This window comes from Enhydra lutris, unplaced genomic scaffold (assembly GCF_002288905.1).
Source record: "Enhydra lutris kenyoni isolate GAN:26980312 unplaced genomic scaffold, ASM228890v2 scaffoldscaffold219, whole genome shotgun sequence".
NCBI classification, from domain to species: Eukaryota; Metazoa; Chordata; class Mammalia; order Carnivora; family Mustelidae; genus Enhydra; species Enhydra lutris.
The window spans coordinates 126,419-147,023 of record NW_019154303.1 but is presented as its reverse complement, the minus strand read 5'-3'; the positions used below and the strand labels follow the sequence as shown (position 1 = coordinate 147,023).

The following is a 20,605-nucleotide window of genomic DNA, read 5'->3' as shown; positions in this document are numbered from 1 at the left end:
ATGTCTCCAATCCTAGGGCCCTTAGGAATTACGGCAAGTCTCCTCTGCCTGTGCTCTGTGAACCTAGAGGACAGGACATCTGTTCACAGCATGGTGCACTGCGTGTTTTAAGCCCATTGTTGAGACCCGCCTAAGGAAGAAAAGAAAAAAGATTCCTTTCACGTTATCATCACTTACCGACTGCGCACCCGATCACCCCAGAGTTCTGATGGAGTCGGACAGTGAGATTTACGTTGTTTTCATGTCTGCTAACAGCATCCGTTCTGCAGCCCATCAGGAGTCATTTCAACTGGCAGGTCGTCGTCATTAAGAAATAACATTTCCTGGGGCACCTGGGTGGCTCAGTGGGTTAAAGCCTCTGCCTTCGGCTCAGGTCATGATCCCAGGGTCTTGGGATCGGGCCCTGCATCGGGCTCTCTGCTCTGCGAAGAGCCTGCTTCCTCCTCTCTCTCTGCCTGCTTCTCTGCCTACTTGTGATCTTCGTCTGTCAAATAAATAAATAAAATCTTAAAAAAAAAGAAAAAGAAAAAAAAGAAATAACATTTCCTAAGGCTGTAGCTGCCCTGGATAGTGACTCCTCGGATGGACCTGGGCAAGGTCAATTGAAAACCTTCTGGGAAGGATTCACCATCCTAGATGCCATGGAGACCATTCATGATTCATGGGGAGCAATCAACATGTCACCATAACTAGGAATTTGGAAGAAGTAGATTCCAGTCTTCATGGATGACTTTGAGGGGTTCAGGATTTCAGAGGAAGAGGTCACTGCAGAAGTGGTGGAGATAGCAAGAGAGCCAGAATCAGAAGTGGAGCCTGAGGATGGGACGGACCCACTGCAGATTCCGGATACAGCTTGAATGCATGAAGAGTTGCTGCTGATGAATGAGCAGAGAAAGTGGTTTCTGGAGGTGGGATCTACGCCCGGTGAAGGTGGTTGAAAGAACAAAGTGTTTAGAATATTGCATCAGCTTAGTTGACAGTTTGGAAGAAATTCTACTGTGGGTAAAACGCGACCCGATGGCATCCCATGCTATAAAGACGTCACTCAGGAGAGGAGGAGTCAGTCGTGCTGCAGACGTCTCCGTTGTCTTGTTTTCAGAAGTGGCCACAGCCGCCCTGACCTTCGGCACCACCACACTGATCAGTCAGCAGCGCCAACAGCAAGGCAAGGCTCTCTAGCAGCAAAGATCGCGGCTCTCTGGGAGCGCTGATGATGGCTGGCATTCGTTCAGCAAGAGGCACTCTTGATCGAGGTATGTACGTTTGTTAGATGCCATGTCATTGCACACTTCATACTGACTCCAGGAGGGCGGAGAGGTGACCCGTACATGCAGTGGAAACCAAAACGTTCTTCTGACTCGCCATCTTGCGGTATATGTGTTATTCAGGTGGTCTGGACCGGGGCCTGCGTATCTCTGAGGTACGCCTGTAGATAGGGACACTTGCTGGGAATTTGTAAAAAATAAAATAAAACAAAATAAAAAGGCTCTTCGTGTGGGTTGGAGAGTCTCCTTCATGAACACATGCACAGCCTCTGTGGAATTTATTTTTCTCTGCTTGGGAAGAGTTGTGATTTCGTTGTTCTCTGCTTTGCCCTTGAAAACCGAGACGGACAGTAAGCATGGCATCATCATGTCACGTGTGGCAAGTTTTGCTCAAAAATTGCATCTCTTCCAGAAGATTCTATAATGTTGAGATGTTAGAATTTATAAGGAAAAAAAAAGAAGAGAAAATCTGCTCTTTGATGATGGTCACGCATCACGACCCTGCATCTCTTTTCTATGGGCTTTTGCCTGGAAGAAATCCTTCCTGCTCCCACGGAGGAGACATCATTCTGGCTGATCTCCTGCACCTTCTAAAGGGAGTCGCCAAAGTAGGCGCGCCCAGTGTGCGTGGGAACACACAACTTCCAGACCAGGTCCTGTCCCTGCTCCCAAGGGAGTGGAGAGATGCGTGTTTTGGGAAAGTTCGTCTTCCCGCTCTCATCAGCACGGCCCTGCCTGTGGATGGACAGGAAGATGGTCTTGACAAGCAGTGAGAATCCAGCCCTCAAATGGCGGCTGGGCCAGCATCGTGCCTGGTTAACTGCCTTGGCCTTTGAAGATGGCCAGAACCATGGTTTTCAGTCTTTTGATGTCACCTGGTTCACTCCCATTTAACAAGTGTGGCATTGAAAACTTAGAGAATGTTTTGTTGATTCCAAGAGCACCGATTAGAGCCCGTATTCTCCCATTGACCGTGACACAGTGCTCCGTCTGTATCTAATTTTGTAAGTGTCTACACAGTGTTCTCTCCGAGGAAATTGCTCTCTTGCCATGTGGTGGGCTGAAATGCAGGGGTAGACTCTAATGACATTTCATGGTACTGAGCATGTGGGAGGTTGTGGGGGTGGGGCCCTGTGTCCCTCCACGTTAAACAGCAGGTGTCCACACTAATGACTGAGTGGACACATAAAGCTACACTTAGTATGACCTGTTAAGTGACAAGATGACCCTCTGAAGCCCCAGGAGAAGAAGGCCGTGAAGTAGCTACACTTCTTGGGGTGTCTAGTTGTGTCTCAGAGCATTGTCTTGCGTGGAAAATACTAAAGTGAATCATGCAAAGCTCAAGGCCTCCGAACCGTGACAAGAACGGCAGCCCTTATAAGGGCCCTAATGCAAATACTGATCTGGAGGGACCCAAAGGGGTGGGGCTGAGATAGCACGGCCTCTGGGCCTCTCCCAGGACCCAGGGGCTGCCTGCTGCAAGGAGCCGTCCCTCTCCTTGGTGAAACACAAGAAGATCCTCCTGGGCTCTGGCACATGGACAACACCGCAGGGCCGGTGCCTCCTAGGCCTAGGGCAGGGGCAGATCAGAGCCACCGATTGTCTCCCTCTGGCCCCCACTAGATGTTCACAGCAGCTGCTTGGCCCTCCCAGCCCTGTGTGCACATAGGTGCCCATCAGAGCCCGTGATCTGGTTCTCTTTTCCCCGGGAGTGTTTTCCTTTGAAATCCAGGATAAGACCCAGGTGCATGAGGCACCCAGGTGCATGGGCCTCAGTGCTCTTTGAGAACTTGAGCACCTCAGAAAGCCTGGTGGCTACACTGCGTGGTGACGTGGCACAGTTTCCTGAAGTTGGGTGAGTGGGTGTTCCCAGGCTTCCCTTCCATTTTCTGGGCGGCAGGATTGAGCTGTGAGACAGATGGGAGCCGCCCGCTGTGGTGTTTTCCTCCGGATCGTGACGCTGCAGAGTCCTGAGAAGGGTTGGGGCTGTCCCACCCAGAACACAGTGTTCACGTCATCTTGGTGACTCCAGGGACACCCGCTAGTCTTCCCATCCCTCTGCCGTCCTGTGTCACTGTGAGTGCCTGTCCTCCACTGGTTCTTCTTCTGCACGTGGAAGGCAACGGGTCCCATCGCCTCACATGTTGCCTTCCTCCTCGTCTTTGAACTCGAGCACCCACTTCCCGTCAGAAGAGATGCAGGCAGCTTGCGTTGTTTCCGAAGAGGTAGTGTTGGACCCAGCTTGGACTTCATTTCAGGCATCTGTCAGAAAGGGGATTCTTGCCTTCCCTTTCCTGGAGATCAATGTCCATCTCGTGAGGGACAGACTGACCACCTAGACAGGCATCGGGGTTTTTACAATCAAGTCTTTTTTCTTCTTTTCCCTTGGGGAGATGAAAACAAGCATAGCAGACCCACCTTGGGTTCACATTTCCCCGACCGTGGAGAATACAAATCTGTTTCCTTTTCCCCATTCGACCACCTGCTTTCCCTTAAAAGATGCCTTGTATAGTTCAGAGATACAACCCACAGTGTACGAAGTGTTGCAGGTTGCCAAGTGGATATAATTTGGCAAAATAAAAAGAGAAACTAGGGGTGCCGTATGATATGGTGAGCCAGTGTTATTTTTTTGTATCCTGCTTACCAAACCAAAGCGTCACATTAATATAGGTTGGTTTGCCCAAGCGAACGGTGGGAGGGAGCCCCGGTTAGACCTCCTGCTCGTGGGCAGACAAGAGGCTCTGCTGAGCTGGAGAACGTGATATGATGGGGCCTAATTCAATAGTTCGAAAGTCCTGCTTGAAATTTTCCCCATTACAGTTAATTTCCCCGGATCTCGTTTGTGCTCCGTACTACGGTGTGTAACAGCGAAGTGTCTTTCCATCACACTGGTCCCTTCAGTTCCTTGGTCTGTCTCCTCGTCCTTGAGAGTTTCCATTATGTTGCCTCTCCAGGGTGCCTTCCCAGCTACAGTCGGAAACCTATGAAAATCCCACGTTGTGCCACGTTGTGGAAACATAGCAAGCTGTCGCTGGGGCCTTGCGAGTGATACTTCTAGAAAGGACAAGCATTGAAATTTCTCTTTTTTTCCAAAGGCGGCTTGGAGATTCTTTGAAGATTTTCCTTCTCTCCACTCAAGAAAGAGTTCTCTGATTACACTGTAACATGCACGACCATGAGTCCCTCACACGGACCACCAGCCTGCGGGAGCCCCTCAGGCAGAGCGTTTCTCTTTGTGCCATAAACCATGGACATAAATGACCCTTCGGCATTAGAACCCATGAATCCCCAAGCCCAGCTCTTGGCTTCTCCATCGGTGCTCTCACCCCCTTTTGTTTGGTGGAAGAAACCCTGACCGGGAATGTGAGTAGGTAATTGCAAAAAATAACACCAGGTCCGTTTAAAAAAATTTCCAGGAAAATGTTGAAATATGAAATGTCTGGTGAAAACATGATTAAAGAGGGGGAGAAAAACCTGTGGGATTCAAGTTGCTATAGGAACACTCAGAGCCCCTTAAAGGAGCAGAGAGAGGGGATGATCTATGAAGCCTTCTCTCCCTGACTGACTGCGTTAGTCATGCTGACTCACAGTCTGCTCCTGTTCCTGCTGGATTTTGCATATTTGACGTGTTTTTCATAGGCTTTGAGCTATGGCCCCTGGGCATTCTCTGCTCTGGATCTCTGACTGTATTCAATGGGTCTGTGAGCCCCTGTGGGGCTGTTAGGTTTTTCCTGGGGCAGGACGGGGAGGGGAGGGCAGGGAGGGCTCTGAAGGTTCCTGGTAACATTGTTTTGATTTTTTAACCTTGTTTAGGTCTTAGCCATTAAAAGTAATAAGAACAAACCTCATGTGACTGTTTCCAGCCCCTATAATTTGGAAATAAGTCGACCGATCATGTCTGTACCAGATGCGTGTTCCAGAGGAAGTTTTATGTGATTTGATGTTATAAATGAAGTTGGGTTAGGACCACATGAAGCCAGCCTTTTGGCCCCTGAACCATGGCCCTTTTACACTGTGGGAGGAGCTAGGTTTTGGGGGAAGGTAGAAGAAAGGGAGATCTTCCTCTTCTGTTTGAAACACCGTGGAGTGCTCATCCATTGTTTTAAAATCTCTTTTAAAAATATGGGTAGTCAATGGAGCAGAAATACGTCAGAATTTGCCAGCAGACATTAGTGTGTTGTTCCTGACGGGAATGGTTATATTAGCGACTCCAGCGGGCGCTCGTTTGGGGCTGGGCACTGAATGAGATGCTGACACACGATCAATTTTTGTCAAACATCCTGACTTCCTACCGTCTTGCATGATCACGTGAGCTGCTAATCCCCCCCCACCCCATGTGTCTCTTGTGCATTTCTTTGATTACCAGAGGAAAAACACTCAGTCCAGTGAAGAGTGATACGTATATTGATGTAAGGGTGTATACACACACAGTAACAATTTAGCTGCTTCTTACTATAATGGAAAGACATAAATTAAGGGACAAAATGTTTTATTTATAACTTTGAATATTATAGCACAGAATTTAAGAACTGGCCCCCTGCCAATGTTGGCTGCGTTCAGGGTAACACGAATTCCAGTAAAGAGAGTCCCTATTCCTAACGTTTAACAGTGTCCCTTATGCTGACTCCAACGCCAAAGAGACCTGATCGCTACAAACATTAAAACCCTAATTCAGATAAAGGAGGCTTCCGACTTTCACATTATGTTTAACTGCTCCAACCTAGTCACAGTCCCTGTCTCCCTCCCAACCCTGTTTCCGCCCAGAGGACACCACCTGGACCTCAGTACAGCACAATGGCTCCCAGCTGACCGAAGTCAAAAGCTCAAATGGAGAAAGCCCCCAGCCCGTGTTCTTCAAGTACACGGCCAGCCCGGACCAGCTCCACGCCATCGTGGACGGTGCCGACGACTGCCGACAGGAGCTGGTCCTTCGCTGCAAGAAGTCGAGGCTTTCAGCCGGCCGNCAGGAGCTGGTCCTTCGCTGCAAGAAGTCGAGGCTTTCAGCCGGCCGTGGTGAGTCGTGGGAGTCCCTCGCCGTCGCGGGCTGCCGTGCCCGCTGGTGGCAGGGGCCTGACCCAGGTGCCCATGTCGCGATCGGGACGTTACAGAGATGCTTTTCCTCGGAGCGAAGAGCGAGGTCCGTGTGTGTGGCTCCTCGCTCAAAGCGGAGAACGAGCTGGGAAGTTTCTTCCCGACTCAAGCGGGCGACGGATCAGCGAAAGCCCCTCACGAGGCCGTGGGACGCTGGGTGCTCAGCCACCACGAAGGGCGGCCACGCCTCCGAAATGTTCGGTCTTAGACAGATGGGGGACAGCACGCGGCTCAGTTAGCCGGAGATTCCTCATCACGGGCTGAGTGGGATCAGTCTCTCGGTCATTATTAATAGGGAGCCACGTCGGTGTCACGCAGCTCCTCTCACATGGCACACCGGCTAGCGGTTCGTTCTTCATAGCGCTTCTGTTCTTGAAAATTCTATTTTTGGTTTCGTATTTTCTTCCTTTGAAATACCTCACTTTGTCAGAACGGTCGTCAGGGTCCTCTGAGCTCAGGGTCCGAGCCTGCTGCTCAGCAGCCCAGGGGTTCATCTCCCCAAGACTTTCGCACTCAGACACTGACCTCGCCGGGACCGAACTGCACAACGTCGATGAAACGCGTGAAGCAAATGCTGTTCGTTGGCCTCGCTGCCGCGTATGTATGTGTAGTTAGTGCTGGGGGCTTAGTGCTTTGTGACTGGGTTCCTGCCAAACACATGAGCGAGCTAAACCGGCTTGCTCCCGGGGCAGAGAAAGCAGCCTCCTGGGGAGGGACTCAGGGCGGCTTGGACTGCTGGAGCAGGGAAAGAGGCGAAGGCAGAGCGGTGTAGACGCCAGCCGCTAGCAGGGTCAGAAAGCAAAACCCCCTTGAATCTGGGGGCAAACTCGTGCTCATTGGTGTGTGGTCTGTGCCACAGCCTGGACACACGGCCCGGGGGTCCGTAGACAATCCCCACGCGGAGGGCAGGCCTCTCCCTACCTGATGCGCAAGGGATTCCTCAGCTGTGCTCCCTCCCACAGCAGTAAATAACGCAGCCACAGCCTCGACCAAGCCGAGGCTTTAACTGGGGTTGGGGTGGAGACGGAATGAGGGACTTCGTAACTACACAGGCTGGAGGCTGCACTTGCGTGGGCTGCTGCTGGAGAACTCGCACAAACCTCGTTTAGACGGACGCGGTCCCGCCCGTGATCCCAGCAGCCCTTCATTACGGTGCGGGCGAGGCCTAGACACTGTCCCGGACACACCTGAAAAGGGTCGCACTGCTTCACGGTGTCATCCAGGACTCGAATGGGTGCAAGGAGCCTTCCCCGGGAGCCCTCCGTGGAAAGTTATATGGTGGGAAACCACCCTAGGCGGCTGCCAGGAGCTTCAGAGTGTCACGGAGCGGACTGGGAAGGGGAATGTCAGTCAGAACCGAGTTTTCCCCCCAAGAATTCCCGTGTTCAAGTCCTCAGTTGTTATCAGGTCCCCGGGGTTTATCGTGAGAGGAGAGAAGGCAGAGCCCTGGCTCCTGTGGTTTTCCGGGAGGGTTGCCGGGAGCAGTGGGCCTCAGCTCGTGTTAGGGTCCCGCGGCCTTTGCCTGCAGCGGCTGGTAGGTCTCTGTGCTGCAGATGGTTTCGGGGGCTGCGGTTCTGGGGCCTAAGAGGGAGCCCGAGGACGGCGAGTGCTGATCCCAGGAGACTGTTTGGTCTCCATGCCGTGAGCGTTAAGGTCCCTGAGGATCGCCCTTGTGGCCGGAGCGGAGGACAGCCAGCCAGGGGCTCGGGTGCTGGAGGTGTGGGGAGCCCCGTTCCCTTCCCTTCAGCCTCTTCTTCCTCTTCGCCTTGTTCTTAATGCTCCTCTGCGAATTCTCTGGATTGCTCCAAGAAACCTTGAATGGAGCCAAATGCATTCTGTACCTGGAGCAACACTTGCTGGTTCTTACTTGATAGAGGAAATGAGAGATTCGGATGTAAACAAACAATTGTGCATCTGTGGGCAATGATTTCTTTGCTCCTCCATCTATGAAAAGGATGTTGAATAATCCTGTGTTTAAAATGGTGTTTTAAAAAACATCTGTTGAGTGGAAAAGGTCTTCCACCCCCACAGATAACTTTCAACACGCTGAGGGGAAAAACAAACATTGCCGACATTGATTTCCTGGCGCACCTCTCACCCGGCCGGCGGTGGGGTAATGAGTGCGGCCCGTGTGCGCCCGCTGGGAGGCTGTGGGCAGCAGGTGAAGGCTCACCGAACACGGAGCCGTAACGAGCGGTGGCGGCTGTAAGTTAGGGAGAAGGTGGGACGTGTTCCAGACTCCCGGTGGGGGCCGGGTGGGGACAACCTGAGGGTGAGGGAGGGAGCACGCTGAAACGGACAGGCATCTTTGTGGGCGGCTGATGGAGGTCCCTTCCATTTCTCCTGCTCTGACTCTGTTTATGAGGCACTGTTCCCCTCCACCCTCCCGAGGGCCCTCCTTCCCTGTCACCTTCACCCTGCACTTCTGTCCTGGGGCCTCAGCAGAGGACACAGCCCAGCAGAGCTGAGGTGGCTTCTGGCCCTGTTGGAGCATTTGAGCATTGAGCTAGACTGGCCTCAGTTGTCCAGAGCCCAGGACCCACCTCGGGCATGAGGGAAGCTTGTCAGGCCATGTCTGTGGTTTCCAGATACAAAGCCAGCGTGTCCGTACAAGAAGCTTGTTCCTCCAGCAGACTTGGAAGACATGACAGGAGAATACTGGTGTTTTCATCCTACAGATAAGAAATCCGTATTTTGTCCCATATTACATCTTTCAATGGCATTTTAGGCTCTCAAACAGCTTTTGGATGCAGTGTACAAATTACTCTGGTTTTCGTTCATTCCTTTTTTTTAAAATGACAGTTCTTTCAGTGTTGTGTCCAAATAAATGATGTCATTGGAGTCCTCAGGAGAAATGTGTAGATATCACGCCTGAATGAGTTAGGGACGACTTGCTCGTTTTCTAATAAAAGTAAAACATATGGTGAGAACGTAAGTCTAGACGTGGAAATATGTCTTAAACCTTTGGAAGTCCTCTTTGAAAGGACCCTGTTGTGGAGTTAACCTCTGCTCCTCTGTGTTTTAGACAGAGGGGAGTAAAGGACTATGCTGGGGAGGCAGGCAGTGGGGGCAAAATAGGTGTCACCTTTCTCATACTTGTCTTTCAGATGGAACCCCAGTGAGCTGGTGGGTTGGAAGAACCAATGAGACACACACTTACTGGGGAGGTTCTCTGCCTGGTGCTCAAAAATGTGCTTGTGGATTCCAGGGGAACTGCCTTGATTCTCAGTATCACTGCAACTGTGANGGATTCCAGGGGAACTGCCTTGATTCTCAGTATCACTGCAACTGTGACGCCGTCCGGAATGAATGGTGATTCCCACATGATTTCCCTGTGCAAACTGTCGTTCTGTGTTGCTTAAACCGTATAAGTTAGGCAGACATTGGACAAGACAGTCGTATAAAGAGAACAGATTAAAGTACTCCCCAGCCAGTTCGAGGTGTAAGCTTTGACGTGTGCAGTGTAATTAATCTGAGGACTGAGGCGTTAAGGTAGCTCTTTCTGCTTACCTGTGAGTAACTAATCATGTCCATCTTATTTTTTTCCTAATAAGACAAGATAGGAATACCAGATTAATGTTTCCCACTCACTGAAAGTACCATTATCAGAGTTCCTCCGGTTAAGTTTAACCCGATAGATATGATGACGGCCCCGTGGCCAACCCCGGCGTGCTTGCTCACCTCCCTCGCTTCCAGCTGCATTTTTAAGTGGCCTCGTAGGGGAACTCAAACAGGGTCTAGGGTGCATAAAAGGGGCTTATGGGACACAAAACTCTCCCTGTCACTGGAGGTCTCAGAAGGCTTCCAAACCCAGAGAGAAGGTGGAAAGGGACCGACCTTCCAGCTAACCCCCCAGGTAGCAAGAAATAACTCCCTGAAAACACACATCCACAGACCTGCCCTCACACAGATCCGGAGTTCAAATTTACATGGTCCTTGGATTAAGTCAGTGTGGCCACAGGTCAGCAGTACCAATGGCTCATCGTAGAATGATGACATTCTTGCTAGAGGCCCGCCCTCCCCGAGGATTCCCACAGATAAAAATGCCGCCAAACATGAGCTCACAATCAGGGCTACGCGGCCCCAGGGGACAGAAGTGGGAGGCAGAAGAAACCACGGAGTAAACGGATGCCTAAAAATCCCAGATCACGGATACCTTAAGAACATCAGATAAAATAAACGCGAGAGCTGTTGGGAAAATAAGGCCTGGGATTGATTGAGAAAGCAACCAGATACTATCGACAAAGGTGATCGCGACTTACAAAAGAACCGAGTGAACGTTTAGAAATGAAAATATTCTCATTGAAATTTAAGACTTGTCAGATCGGATACTAGACATGCAGGATCAGAACACTGGTGAAACGGAAAATGTGTGTAGATGAGTGGCAGGGACTCTAGCCCAGAGAGACGGGCATGGGAGGAAGGAAAGCGGGGACAGGGAGGGGAGAACTGGGGTCAGAGTCAAATTTCAACAGAGGAGACTGGCGATAATTCAGGACCAAAATAGCTAAGAAGTGGCCAGACTTGAGAAAGTACTAGGATACCAGGCAGGATAAATAAGAGTAAATCCACCTGTAGAAGCATCATGCTGAAATCAAGGAAGATTAAAGAGAATGTGAAAGGGAGCNGCATCATGCTGAAATCAAGGAAGATTAAAGAGAATGTGAAAGGGAGCGGAGGTGACCGGAAGGTGTCAAAACAAGGACTGTCGGAGCCAGGCAAGACCCCCTCTGTGGACCCAGCTAAGCCTGCAGGCGCCAGCACTCCCCTCACTGTGCAGCAGTAAGTACCATAACTGTCCGGTTCCAACTGTGTCCCCAGCCAAGATACAGGGACACCCAGACAGACAGACAGACACAGAAGAAATACACCACCAGCCGACTCCAGAAGACAAAGTTTCAAGAATGTTTTCAAAATGAAAGTGGGTGATCTGGTAAGGAGAGTCCCAGACGCTAGAAGAAATGTGTAAACTCAGAGGTTAACAGAAACACAAGAGGCAAATACGAGACACCAGTCATGTGTCAGGCACGTACCATATGGAAACAGGAGGGAGCGGTCCTGACTGGGAAACAAAATGATTGTGATCAACAGAGGACTACAGCCAGGGTTAGAAATAAGAATATGATTGAACTTAGAAACTTGTTTTGTGAAGTTTGTCAGCATTAAATGTCTAATAGTGCACGCATTAAGATTTCAAGTGTAAGTGATGAGGGAGCAGGAGGCTGGCTGAAGACAAAGCAAAAGCTGGCTCCTTGCACCCCCTCTCCACCCGCTCCCCTCGGTAATGTGTGTGAGGTTCCTCAGGCACCCCTGACTGCCCTAAAAGAAAAACAAAGAGTTAACTTGCAGAGGTCACAATCCTGCAAGACAGGAATCTCCCAACTATCTTGATGTTAATGGCTTGCTAAAAGACAACAGTGGTCCCCGCACCTTGTAGGCGCTCTTTAGCATATGAAAACTCCGTTGAAACCGCCCTTCCCCTCACCTTCCCCCAACCGCAGGGTACATAACCTGCCATCCCTCACAACCCGGGGCAGCTGCATCTCCACCTGCCCACGGGTCCTGTCCCTGTGCTTTAATAAACCACCTTTTTGCACCAGAGACGTCTTAAGAATTCTTTCTTAGCCGTCGGCTCCGAACCTCACCCGCCGAACCTGACCTCGGTTCTGGGACTTCATCATATTGGCAACCACGAAGGGACTGTGAGTCTTTACATTTGGACTCTGAGCTTTGGTGCAAAAGTGGTGAGTATTTTCTCTCTTCTTCCTTTACTCTCTCATTTCAGGGGCTTTTCAAGGAGCATGGTCTTATTGGAACACTTGCATGTCAATTGCTCAGGCTGTAATCCTCTAGCCCGTGGCTACTCTACGGGGAGGAGAGCGGCTGCCTTTTGGCTGTAAGTTAGTGCCCCGGCCGGAATGGCAATAAGACCCAGAAACTTGATGCCCTCTCTCTCTTCCTGTTCTTATATAAGTTGTCTCTCTTGGTCACGGGACAGCCACCTAAGTCACCAGGACAGCTGCCAATCTTAAGACTCCCGGGTGAGGTTTCCTCCTGATTGATCTAATGTGATCCCCTCCACAACCCTGGTCTAGCCACTTCTGGCCGAGACCTCCACTGGGAGCCGGCCGAAACCAGTACCCGATTGAATTAAAATGCAAACGGGGACCGTTTCCTGGGGAAGTTGGCTGTCAGGACCACATGTGTTGGAATGTCGCTTAGACCATGATGGATTTCAGTCTTTACTGTTTCTTGTCAGTGTCTTCTACAAACTGCTTAAAGCTACAAAATTGGGTAATTTCCCTTTGCCAAACTTTTCTAGTATTTCTGCGGGTTAAAAATGGCAGGGCAGTAGCATAGCCTTTCGAATGTAGGATGGCACAGTTTCCTAGTCCATTCACCAGGCACCCATCTGTAGCCTAGGATGCGATGGGGAAGAGGAAGGACGCCGGCACCCCTCCAGGGCCTTTAACGGCAGGAATGCCTTCACGGGAAGGTAGAATGGTGATCAATAGCAATTTTGTTGAGGGACGCCTCCGGTCGCTTTTGACACCTGGAACCTCTGACATATCCTGTGTGGGAAGCCACCCAGGAGTCGGGGGAATTTTGGTAATGGACCTTCTTTACTTTTTAGGAACATGGGATCCTCCTCTTCTGTGCCCAAGGACTCTCCCTTGGCATGCCTCTTAACCCACTGGAATCAATTCAAACTGCAAGTTTTAAGAAAGAAAAAGATGATCTTCTTCTGTAATACTGAATGGCCTCAGTACTCCTTAGGAGATGGAGAAAAGTGGCCCATTAATGGGACTCTAAATTTTAGGTCAATCTATCAGTTAGACCTCTTCTGCAGGAAAAAGGGCAAATGGACTGAAGTTCCATATGTCCAAGACTTTATGGCCATAAATCAGGATCCGAACCTGCGGGCCTCTTGTAGAATGTGTCTAACCCTCAGCCAGGTTAGTGGGCCCCTCCCCCCTCAGGATATATTGGATGATGACTGTCTAAACAGGCTGATTCCTCTCAACAAACCCGGGATGTTGGCGGAACTGCCAGACAGTCCCAAAGAAGAGGACACTGGCTCTGATACTATCCCTCCTCCTTATAAACCCCAAGAACCCTCTGCCCTTAGCCCCGCTGGACATACCAGGAGCGGGACTCCCTATTTCCTAGGAGCTCCATCTAAGTATGGGATGCATCCTCTTAGAGAAGTTGCTAATGGAGAAGCAGGCACAATTAGGGTCCATATCCCATTCTCCATGGCAGACCTGGCTCAGGTAAAACAACGTTTAGGACGGTATTCAGAAAATCCCTCTCAATTTATTGATGGCTTTCAGGAAATATCTGTTATGTTCGATTTGACCTGGAAGGATGTATATATCATCTTAACTCGCTGTTGCACCCCTGAGGAAAAGAGATGAATCTGGGAGGGAGCACAGGAGTTCGCTGATGAACTGGCAATAAGGGACAGGAATCATTACCCAGTTGGGGGTACTGCTGTCCCTAACACTGAGCCGCACTGGAACTATCAGGAGGATAGTTCAGGGAGAGAAAAACGGGACCATATGATCACTTGTTTGATAGAAGGAATGAAAAAAGGATTTTCTAAACCTGTAAACTTTGACGAACTCCAGGAAGTTACACAGGGAATTGATGAAAATCCAGCCCAATTTCAGGGTTGATTGGTAGAGGCTATCCGTAAATACACGAATCTGGACCCAGCCTCACCTGAGGGAGTAACTATACTAAATATGTATTTTATAAGTCAATCGGCACCTGACATCCATTGAAAATTAACTAAGATGGCTTTAGATCCTCAAACTCCCATCCAGCGCCTATTAGAGGTAGCGACTAAAGTCTTTAACAATAGAGATGTGGCCTTAAGGCAAGAAAAGGACCGGAGGACTAAATTGCAGGGTAAGATACAGGCTCAAATAATGGCTGCCGCTATTGCGGATTCCCCACAGCACCAGACTAACCAAGGGCCAAAGAAGGGGCCAGCAGCAGGAAAGGAACTAGGTAAGTCCCCTGGCTATATGTGTGGCCAGATCGGACACTGGAGCAAAAAATGTCCGAACAAGCACTCTCCACCAGGGCCATGTCCTGTCTGTAAAGTAAAAGGACATTGGAAGAGAGACTGTCCTCGTCTCCAGAGAGAGAGGGGGACAGGAACTCACTTCCCCGCCCGAGAGTCGATGCCGGAGGAGGAACTGGCATGACGGGGCCCTGAGGCTGGTCCGGCTCCCTTTGTCATCAAGATGACTGAGCCCCAAGTTACTCTGGACGTGGGAGGTAAGTTTATCAATTTTCTTATTGATACTGGAGCCACTTACTCTGTCCTTATTCAGCACTCCGGCCCTACTTGTCCTTCTAGCCTTAAAATTGTTGGCATAGAGGGGGAAACTAAAACATGCCATCAGACAATGCCTTTAACCTGTAAATATAGGAGTCAATTGATAACTCATGTTTTTCTAGTCCTTCCATCTTGTCCCACCCCATTACTCAGACGAGACTTAATGTATAAACTGGGTAGCCGATTTGCTCTTACTGTAGAGGGGGATGGCTTGTTCTCTTTAACGTCTGGAGAGCTTGATCCATACCCTACTATCCCTTCCAATGTCTGGAAGGAAGTAAACCCACAGGTCTGGGATTGTGATGTCCCAGGACGGGCTCTTACAGCCCAACCCGTCAAGGTGACCTTAAAGGACCCAGCCAATATACCTCATAAGAAACAGTATCCTCTAAAACCTGAGGCCAAAGCTGGGTTACAACCGCTTATTGATAAGTTTTTAAAACATGGTATATTAAAGCCTTGTCAATCTCCTTATAATACCCCAATTTTACCAGTAAAAAAGTCAAATGGAAACTATCAGATGGTACAAGATTTCAGCGCTATAAATGAGGCAGTAATGCCTATTCATCCCACAGTGCCAAATCCGTACACTATTCTCACCCACGTCCCGGTTGATGCCAACTGGTTTACTGTACTTGACTTAAAAGAGGCCTTTTTTTGCACCCCATTAAGTGAGGAAGCACAGCCGCTATTTGCTTTCGAGTGGACTTCACCCTCAAGCTCGCAGGCTGCTCAGTTAACCTGGACAGTCTTACCACAAGGATTTAAGAACAGTCCTCATCTGTTTGGAGCTGTACTGAGCAAAGATCTCCGTGATGTGTCCTTATCTAAGGGGACAATTATTCAATATGTAGATGACATTTTAATCTGTAGTCCCACAAAGGAGACATCTGATGAAAATTGTATAACTTTACTTAACTTTTTGGCAGATAGAAGGTATCATGTATCCCCTAAAAAGGCACAAATTTCTCAACAAAAGGTATACTATTTGGGATATGAACTAACGCCTGGTCACCGTGTTCTATCTACTGATAGAAAAAGGGCCATACTAGATCTCGAGCCTCCAACTACAAAAAAACAACTTTGCACTTTTCTAGGTATGGCAGGTTTTTGCCGCCTGTGGATTCCTGGGTTTGGACTCTTGGCCAAACCATTATATGGCTCAGTTAAAGGCCCCAATGAGGAATCTTTGTTCTGGACTAAAGCTCAGAAGACAGCCTTTTGAACATTAAAAACTAAACTTCTGTCAGCTCCAGCTTTGGCATTACCAAATTTGGAGAAACCTTTTACTCTATATGTGGCAGAAAAGCAAGGCCAAGCCTTGGGAGTTCTCACCCAAAAATTAGGGAATGAAACAAGGCCGGTGGGCTACTTTTCAAAGTCACTTGACAGTGTAGCCCAAGGGTGGCCATCTTGTCTTCGAGCAGTGGCTGCCACAGCCCTCCTAGTAGAAGAAGCCTCAAAGCTCACGACGGGACAGTCCCTGGCAGTGATGACTCCGCATCAGGTCCAGAGTGTCTTAGAAACCAAGGGCCACCAATGGATGACAGGAGGCCGCCTTACTAAATACCAGGCTATGCTCTTAGATACGCCTGAAGTCGTACTTAAAACCTGTCAAACTTTAAACCCAGCTTCTCTGTTGCCTGTACCTGACCATCCTGACTCCACAGAACATAACTGCTCAGAGATCATTGATCTTGTCTATTCTAGCAGGCTGGATTTAAAGGACTCCCCTATTGAAAATGCAGATGATAACTGGTTTACTGACGGCAACAGCTCTTCCTGCCCACGGGTCCTGTCCCCGTGCTTTAATAAACCACCATTTTGCACCAAAGATGTCTCAAGAATTCTTTCTTGGTCATCGGCTCCAGACCTCAGCCCACCGAACCTCACCTAGGTTCTAGATTCATCATAAGTACTGAAGAATAGAAACAGTGTAATACTCAAATCCAAAGAGGGAAGGAAGGAAAAACGGGATTTTAAGAAAAGTTAATTCAAAAGAAGGAAGGAAAAAAAAATTAAAAAGGAAGAGGAAACAACGAGCCACAAAATAACATAAGAATATTATGAGTAATGAGGCACAATAAATGTGACAAAAATAGCCATTTAAATGCAGATAGGTCACTTTGAATTAAAAATAAGTATATCTTGTTTGTACACCTAGAAATGTTGAAAGCAAAATCCTAAAACAACTTACCAAGCAAATGTGCACAGAAGTAATTAAAGTTTAAAAGTCTTTTTTTTTCTTTTAAAGATTCTATTTATTTGACAGGGGGGAAGGGTGCCTATGCCCATAAGTGGGGGGAAGGGCAGAGGGAGAGGCAGACTCCCTGCTGAGTGGGGAGCCCAGAGACTTGGGTCTCATCAGAGGACCCTAAAATCATGCATGACCTGAGCCAAAGTCAGATGTTTAACCAAATGAGCCATCCAGGAGCCCCAAAATGTTGAAGTCTTAATATAGAACGATTAGTATCACCATATCATGATGCTTTTTAATTTCACCAAAAAAACCCTAATAATCCTAAACTTCTATGTTTATAACAAAAATGACTCAAAATGTATATAGAAAATAATTGAATTGAAAGAAGGAATATAAAAAGCAACCATTGTAAGGAGAGGTTTAGACATACATCTGTTAGCAACTGGTAAATCATGCGGATGACAATTATTAAGGATATGGAATATTTTTATATGAAATCAACGGCTTGATTTGGTAGGCCCTGAAAATTACCGAATATATAATTTTCTCAAGCACACATGGCACATTTTTGCAAACTGATTTTCCTAATGTTTCATAAAGCAAAACCCAAAGAAGTTTACAGTAGTTGTTATGGTTTGGACTATTTCTCTGATTACAGGGCATTTAGGTTAGAAATGAATAGCAGAGGGACAAAAGTATAGGAGGCATTTCAAAGCCACAAATGATTAGAAACAAGGAAATGAAGATGACATTATTCATAGAAAATAGGGTTGCCTACCAGGAAAACCCAAGAGGATAGACAGAAATATTATTGAAATTAATGAGAATTTAGTAGGGCTACCCACTGAATCTTAGAATAACTGAATTCCTACAAAGAGCTTATTACCGTAAGAAAATATCATGAAAACCACTTGCAAAATCAGCATGAAGACTGTAGATCCTGGAATAAAGATAAAAATATGCAGAACTTTTATGTTTTATTATGAGGTTATAAGAAGATGTATCTAAATGGAGATATCACACGACTGCCATGAGTAGGAAAAATCAGTATTTTCTTGATTCCATTTCATTCCAACGCCAGTCATATGCTGAGTGTTTGGGACGGCGACAAGCTGGGAAGATGCGCGTGGAAAGCACTGGTCCATGACGATCCTGAAGGTGGAAGCAAGGACGGGAGACTGGCCCCCCGGACTTGGAGTGTCAGGGGGCTGAAAGTGTCCCTTGGAGTGTCAGGCTCTGAAAGGAGGGCGTTTGCCGACGGGGTCAGCGAAGGGAACAGCACAGCCCGAGAGCGAGCCCGGGAGCTTTCAAAACAGGGAACTCCGGGTGGCAATGGTTCCGTGGTCCCCAGGCTCGCTTTCTCCGCAAGAATTAGGAAATGTGAAAGCCGACCCGGTGTTTGTTCCCTGCAGCCTTTCCCAGAACTCAGGAGTCGCGGTGGCTGTGTTGCACCTGTGAAAAGGTGTTCTGTGAAACAGCCAGCGCCAGAAGCATCTCTAGAGCATCGGGAACTGAGGACCAAGAGGAAGTGGCCTTGCAAGTCCCTTCACTGAGTGCTCGAAACCTACCGTGAGAGTTGTCACTCCTAGAGAGCAACACTCTGGCCTTTGGGGAAAAGAGAGAAACATGGAGAGGCAAGGAAAATCCTGAGATGTTGCTAAGTTCGGCCATTTCGAATGAGTCTGGTGACCCTGGCAATGAATCTCGTCCTACGTGAAGCGTGGGCATTTAGGAATGACCTGTGCTGAGAAAGAATTCTCAGTTCTGAGCTCCTTAAAATTTCCTCACTCTCAGGAAGTTACTTTGCAAACAACAGAATGAAAAAAGAATGTATTATGATATCTGCCTTAACACACACAATTACCCATTATGATTTTCCTTAGGTTTTTTTGCAGGGCCCTCTGTGCTTTGTCATTGCTAAAAACAATTAAAGTGTAGCTTTTCACTACATTATAAATGTAGCTTTTAAATGGTTCTTTAAAATTCAGGGTTACTCAATGGATAACTAATGCCCTTGCATTTTCCCTCTAGATGTTCTACCAAAATAGCAATGACAAGAATGAAAATGCTTATTTGTAACATTTCCTGATACTTAACACCAGGAATTAATTTTGCTGTGTTAGCCCCATATTTATAACAAGCATTTTTTCAGACTGACTCCCCCACGATCCACGCCACCTTCTGGCTTGTCACTGACCACGTGTCCCGGTCCCAACAAACCAGGTGTTCCGTGTTTGGGACGACCTGCCTGTGTGCTTCCACGCACAGAAATCGCAGGGCCTCACCCAGATAAAGCCCTGGGATTTTGTTCCGTCTGATTTTTGGAAACCATCTGATTCCAAAAAAATTGTTTCTGAACTTAAGGATATTTAATTCAAATTTTTGATATCTTGCCTATTTGCTCCAGCAGTCACTTTGTTACATTTTTAAAGCGAAATAAAAATGCTAATAATTTTAAACTTCCTACCTTGAAAGAATATTTTTGATGCCTCAGCAGAATTGGAATGATTAACTATTAAGTGATGCAGGGCCTTTTTGAAGCAAAGCTGTTAGGCTGAACCATTCGAAATTGCTGGTTGTTTTGACTTGCAAAAATGTCAGTCAGATGCTTCCATTTGTATACATCAGAGCGAGTGGGGGCTTTATAACTGCTTGAAACTGAAACTTCCTAGGTTCTACCAGATGCAGGGCACCTGAAGGATGCATTAGACAAACTATTATCTGTTCTAAATCCAAAGCACATACGTAATTGAAGCAGGTCGTAAAAACATGAGCAGCTCACAAGGTGCAGAAGAACCTTCTTTCTTTGCCCAGAGCGGTGGTTGGTGGCACAGCTGGCTTCCTACCAGGACCGCTGGCTCTAGTCCGGTGTTTGTTACGTTGGAACCATAGATATTCAGTCCCAAATATTCACTTATGTGATTTTATTATATTACAATTATATTTTCGTTGTTGTTTATAATATCCCCTAGATTCCTTGGGGACACTGATGGTGGGTCTTACGCCCACACCCCCGACACGCAGGACCTGGCAAGGAGCCGCTGTGCGTCAAATGTTGGCTGAATGAACGGATAGTGACAGTCGCGACGAGCTCTTCCCCCGCATTACCCCATGCGTTAATTTTAAGAGCACGTTGTATCATACCTTCAGTTTGGTTTAATCAACCTCCTCCTTCTTTCTTTCTTTCTTTTTTAATGGATGGCATCAGTACGTAAGGAAATGCTTAGTAACCACGATAGGAATTTTAGAAAATTGAGTTAAAAAAGAAAAACCTGGGAACTGAAAACCTAAATCTTTTCAGTTGGGTGGTTTGGTTTTGTTTTTTTTTTTTAACGAAGTCAGGCAGATCTCGCGTGTGTAAGTTTTGCATTTAAACCTCACAAGGCGGCCAGATCGGGAAGGGCCGCGAGCTGCTTCATTGCAGGGAAACAGAACCCCGTGCTCGCACCGACGGTGATGATTTCAGCCCTGCCTGCTGTTATCTCTGTGGTCACACAGACAGACAAGGAGCTCCAATCCTCAGACTTTATTAAGTACATTACTATGTCAGAGTTCAGATGAGCCCTTTGATTTCCTTATTGTTATGTATTTGCAAATTTAGCTTATCACGTCTTGCGCCGCAGTAAGAGACTATTTGCTCCTTCTCTGGATGTCGTTCAGAATAACGCTAAGGTGGTCGTATTTGTTTTGTAGGACCAG

General features: G+C 48.0%; 1 protein-coding gene across 1 annotated transcript in view; it reads right to left on the bottom strand.

Annotated features, from left to right (window-relative positions):
• LOC111140175 (contactin-associated protein-like 3) overlaps positions 1 to 20,605 on the bottom strand; it is a gene marked incomplete at its 3' end in the record, with an annotated part of 131,376 nt that overhangs the window by 16,713 nt on the left and 94,058 nt on the right. The window contains exons 14-16 of the mRNA XM_022492516.1: positions 8,448 to 8,622; positions 6,111 to 6,198; positions 5,807 to 5,860 (exon numbers count right to left, since the gene is read on the bottom strand). Of these exons, the coding sequence (XP_022348224.1) occupies positions 5,807 to 5,860; positions 6,111 to 6,198; positions 8,448 to 8,622 (317 nt within the window). The remainder of the gene's footprint in view (positions 1 to 5,806; positions 5,861 to 6,110; positions 6,199 to 8,447; positions 8,623 to 20,605) is intronic.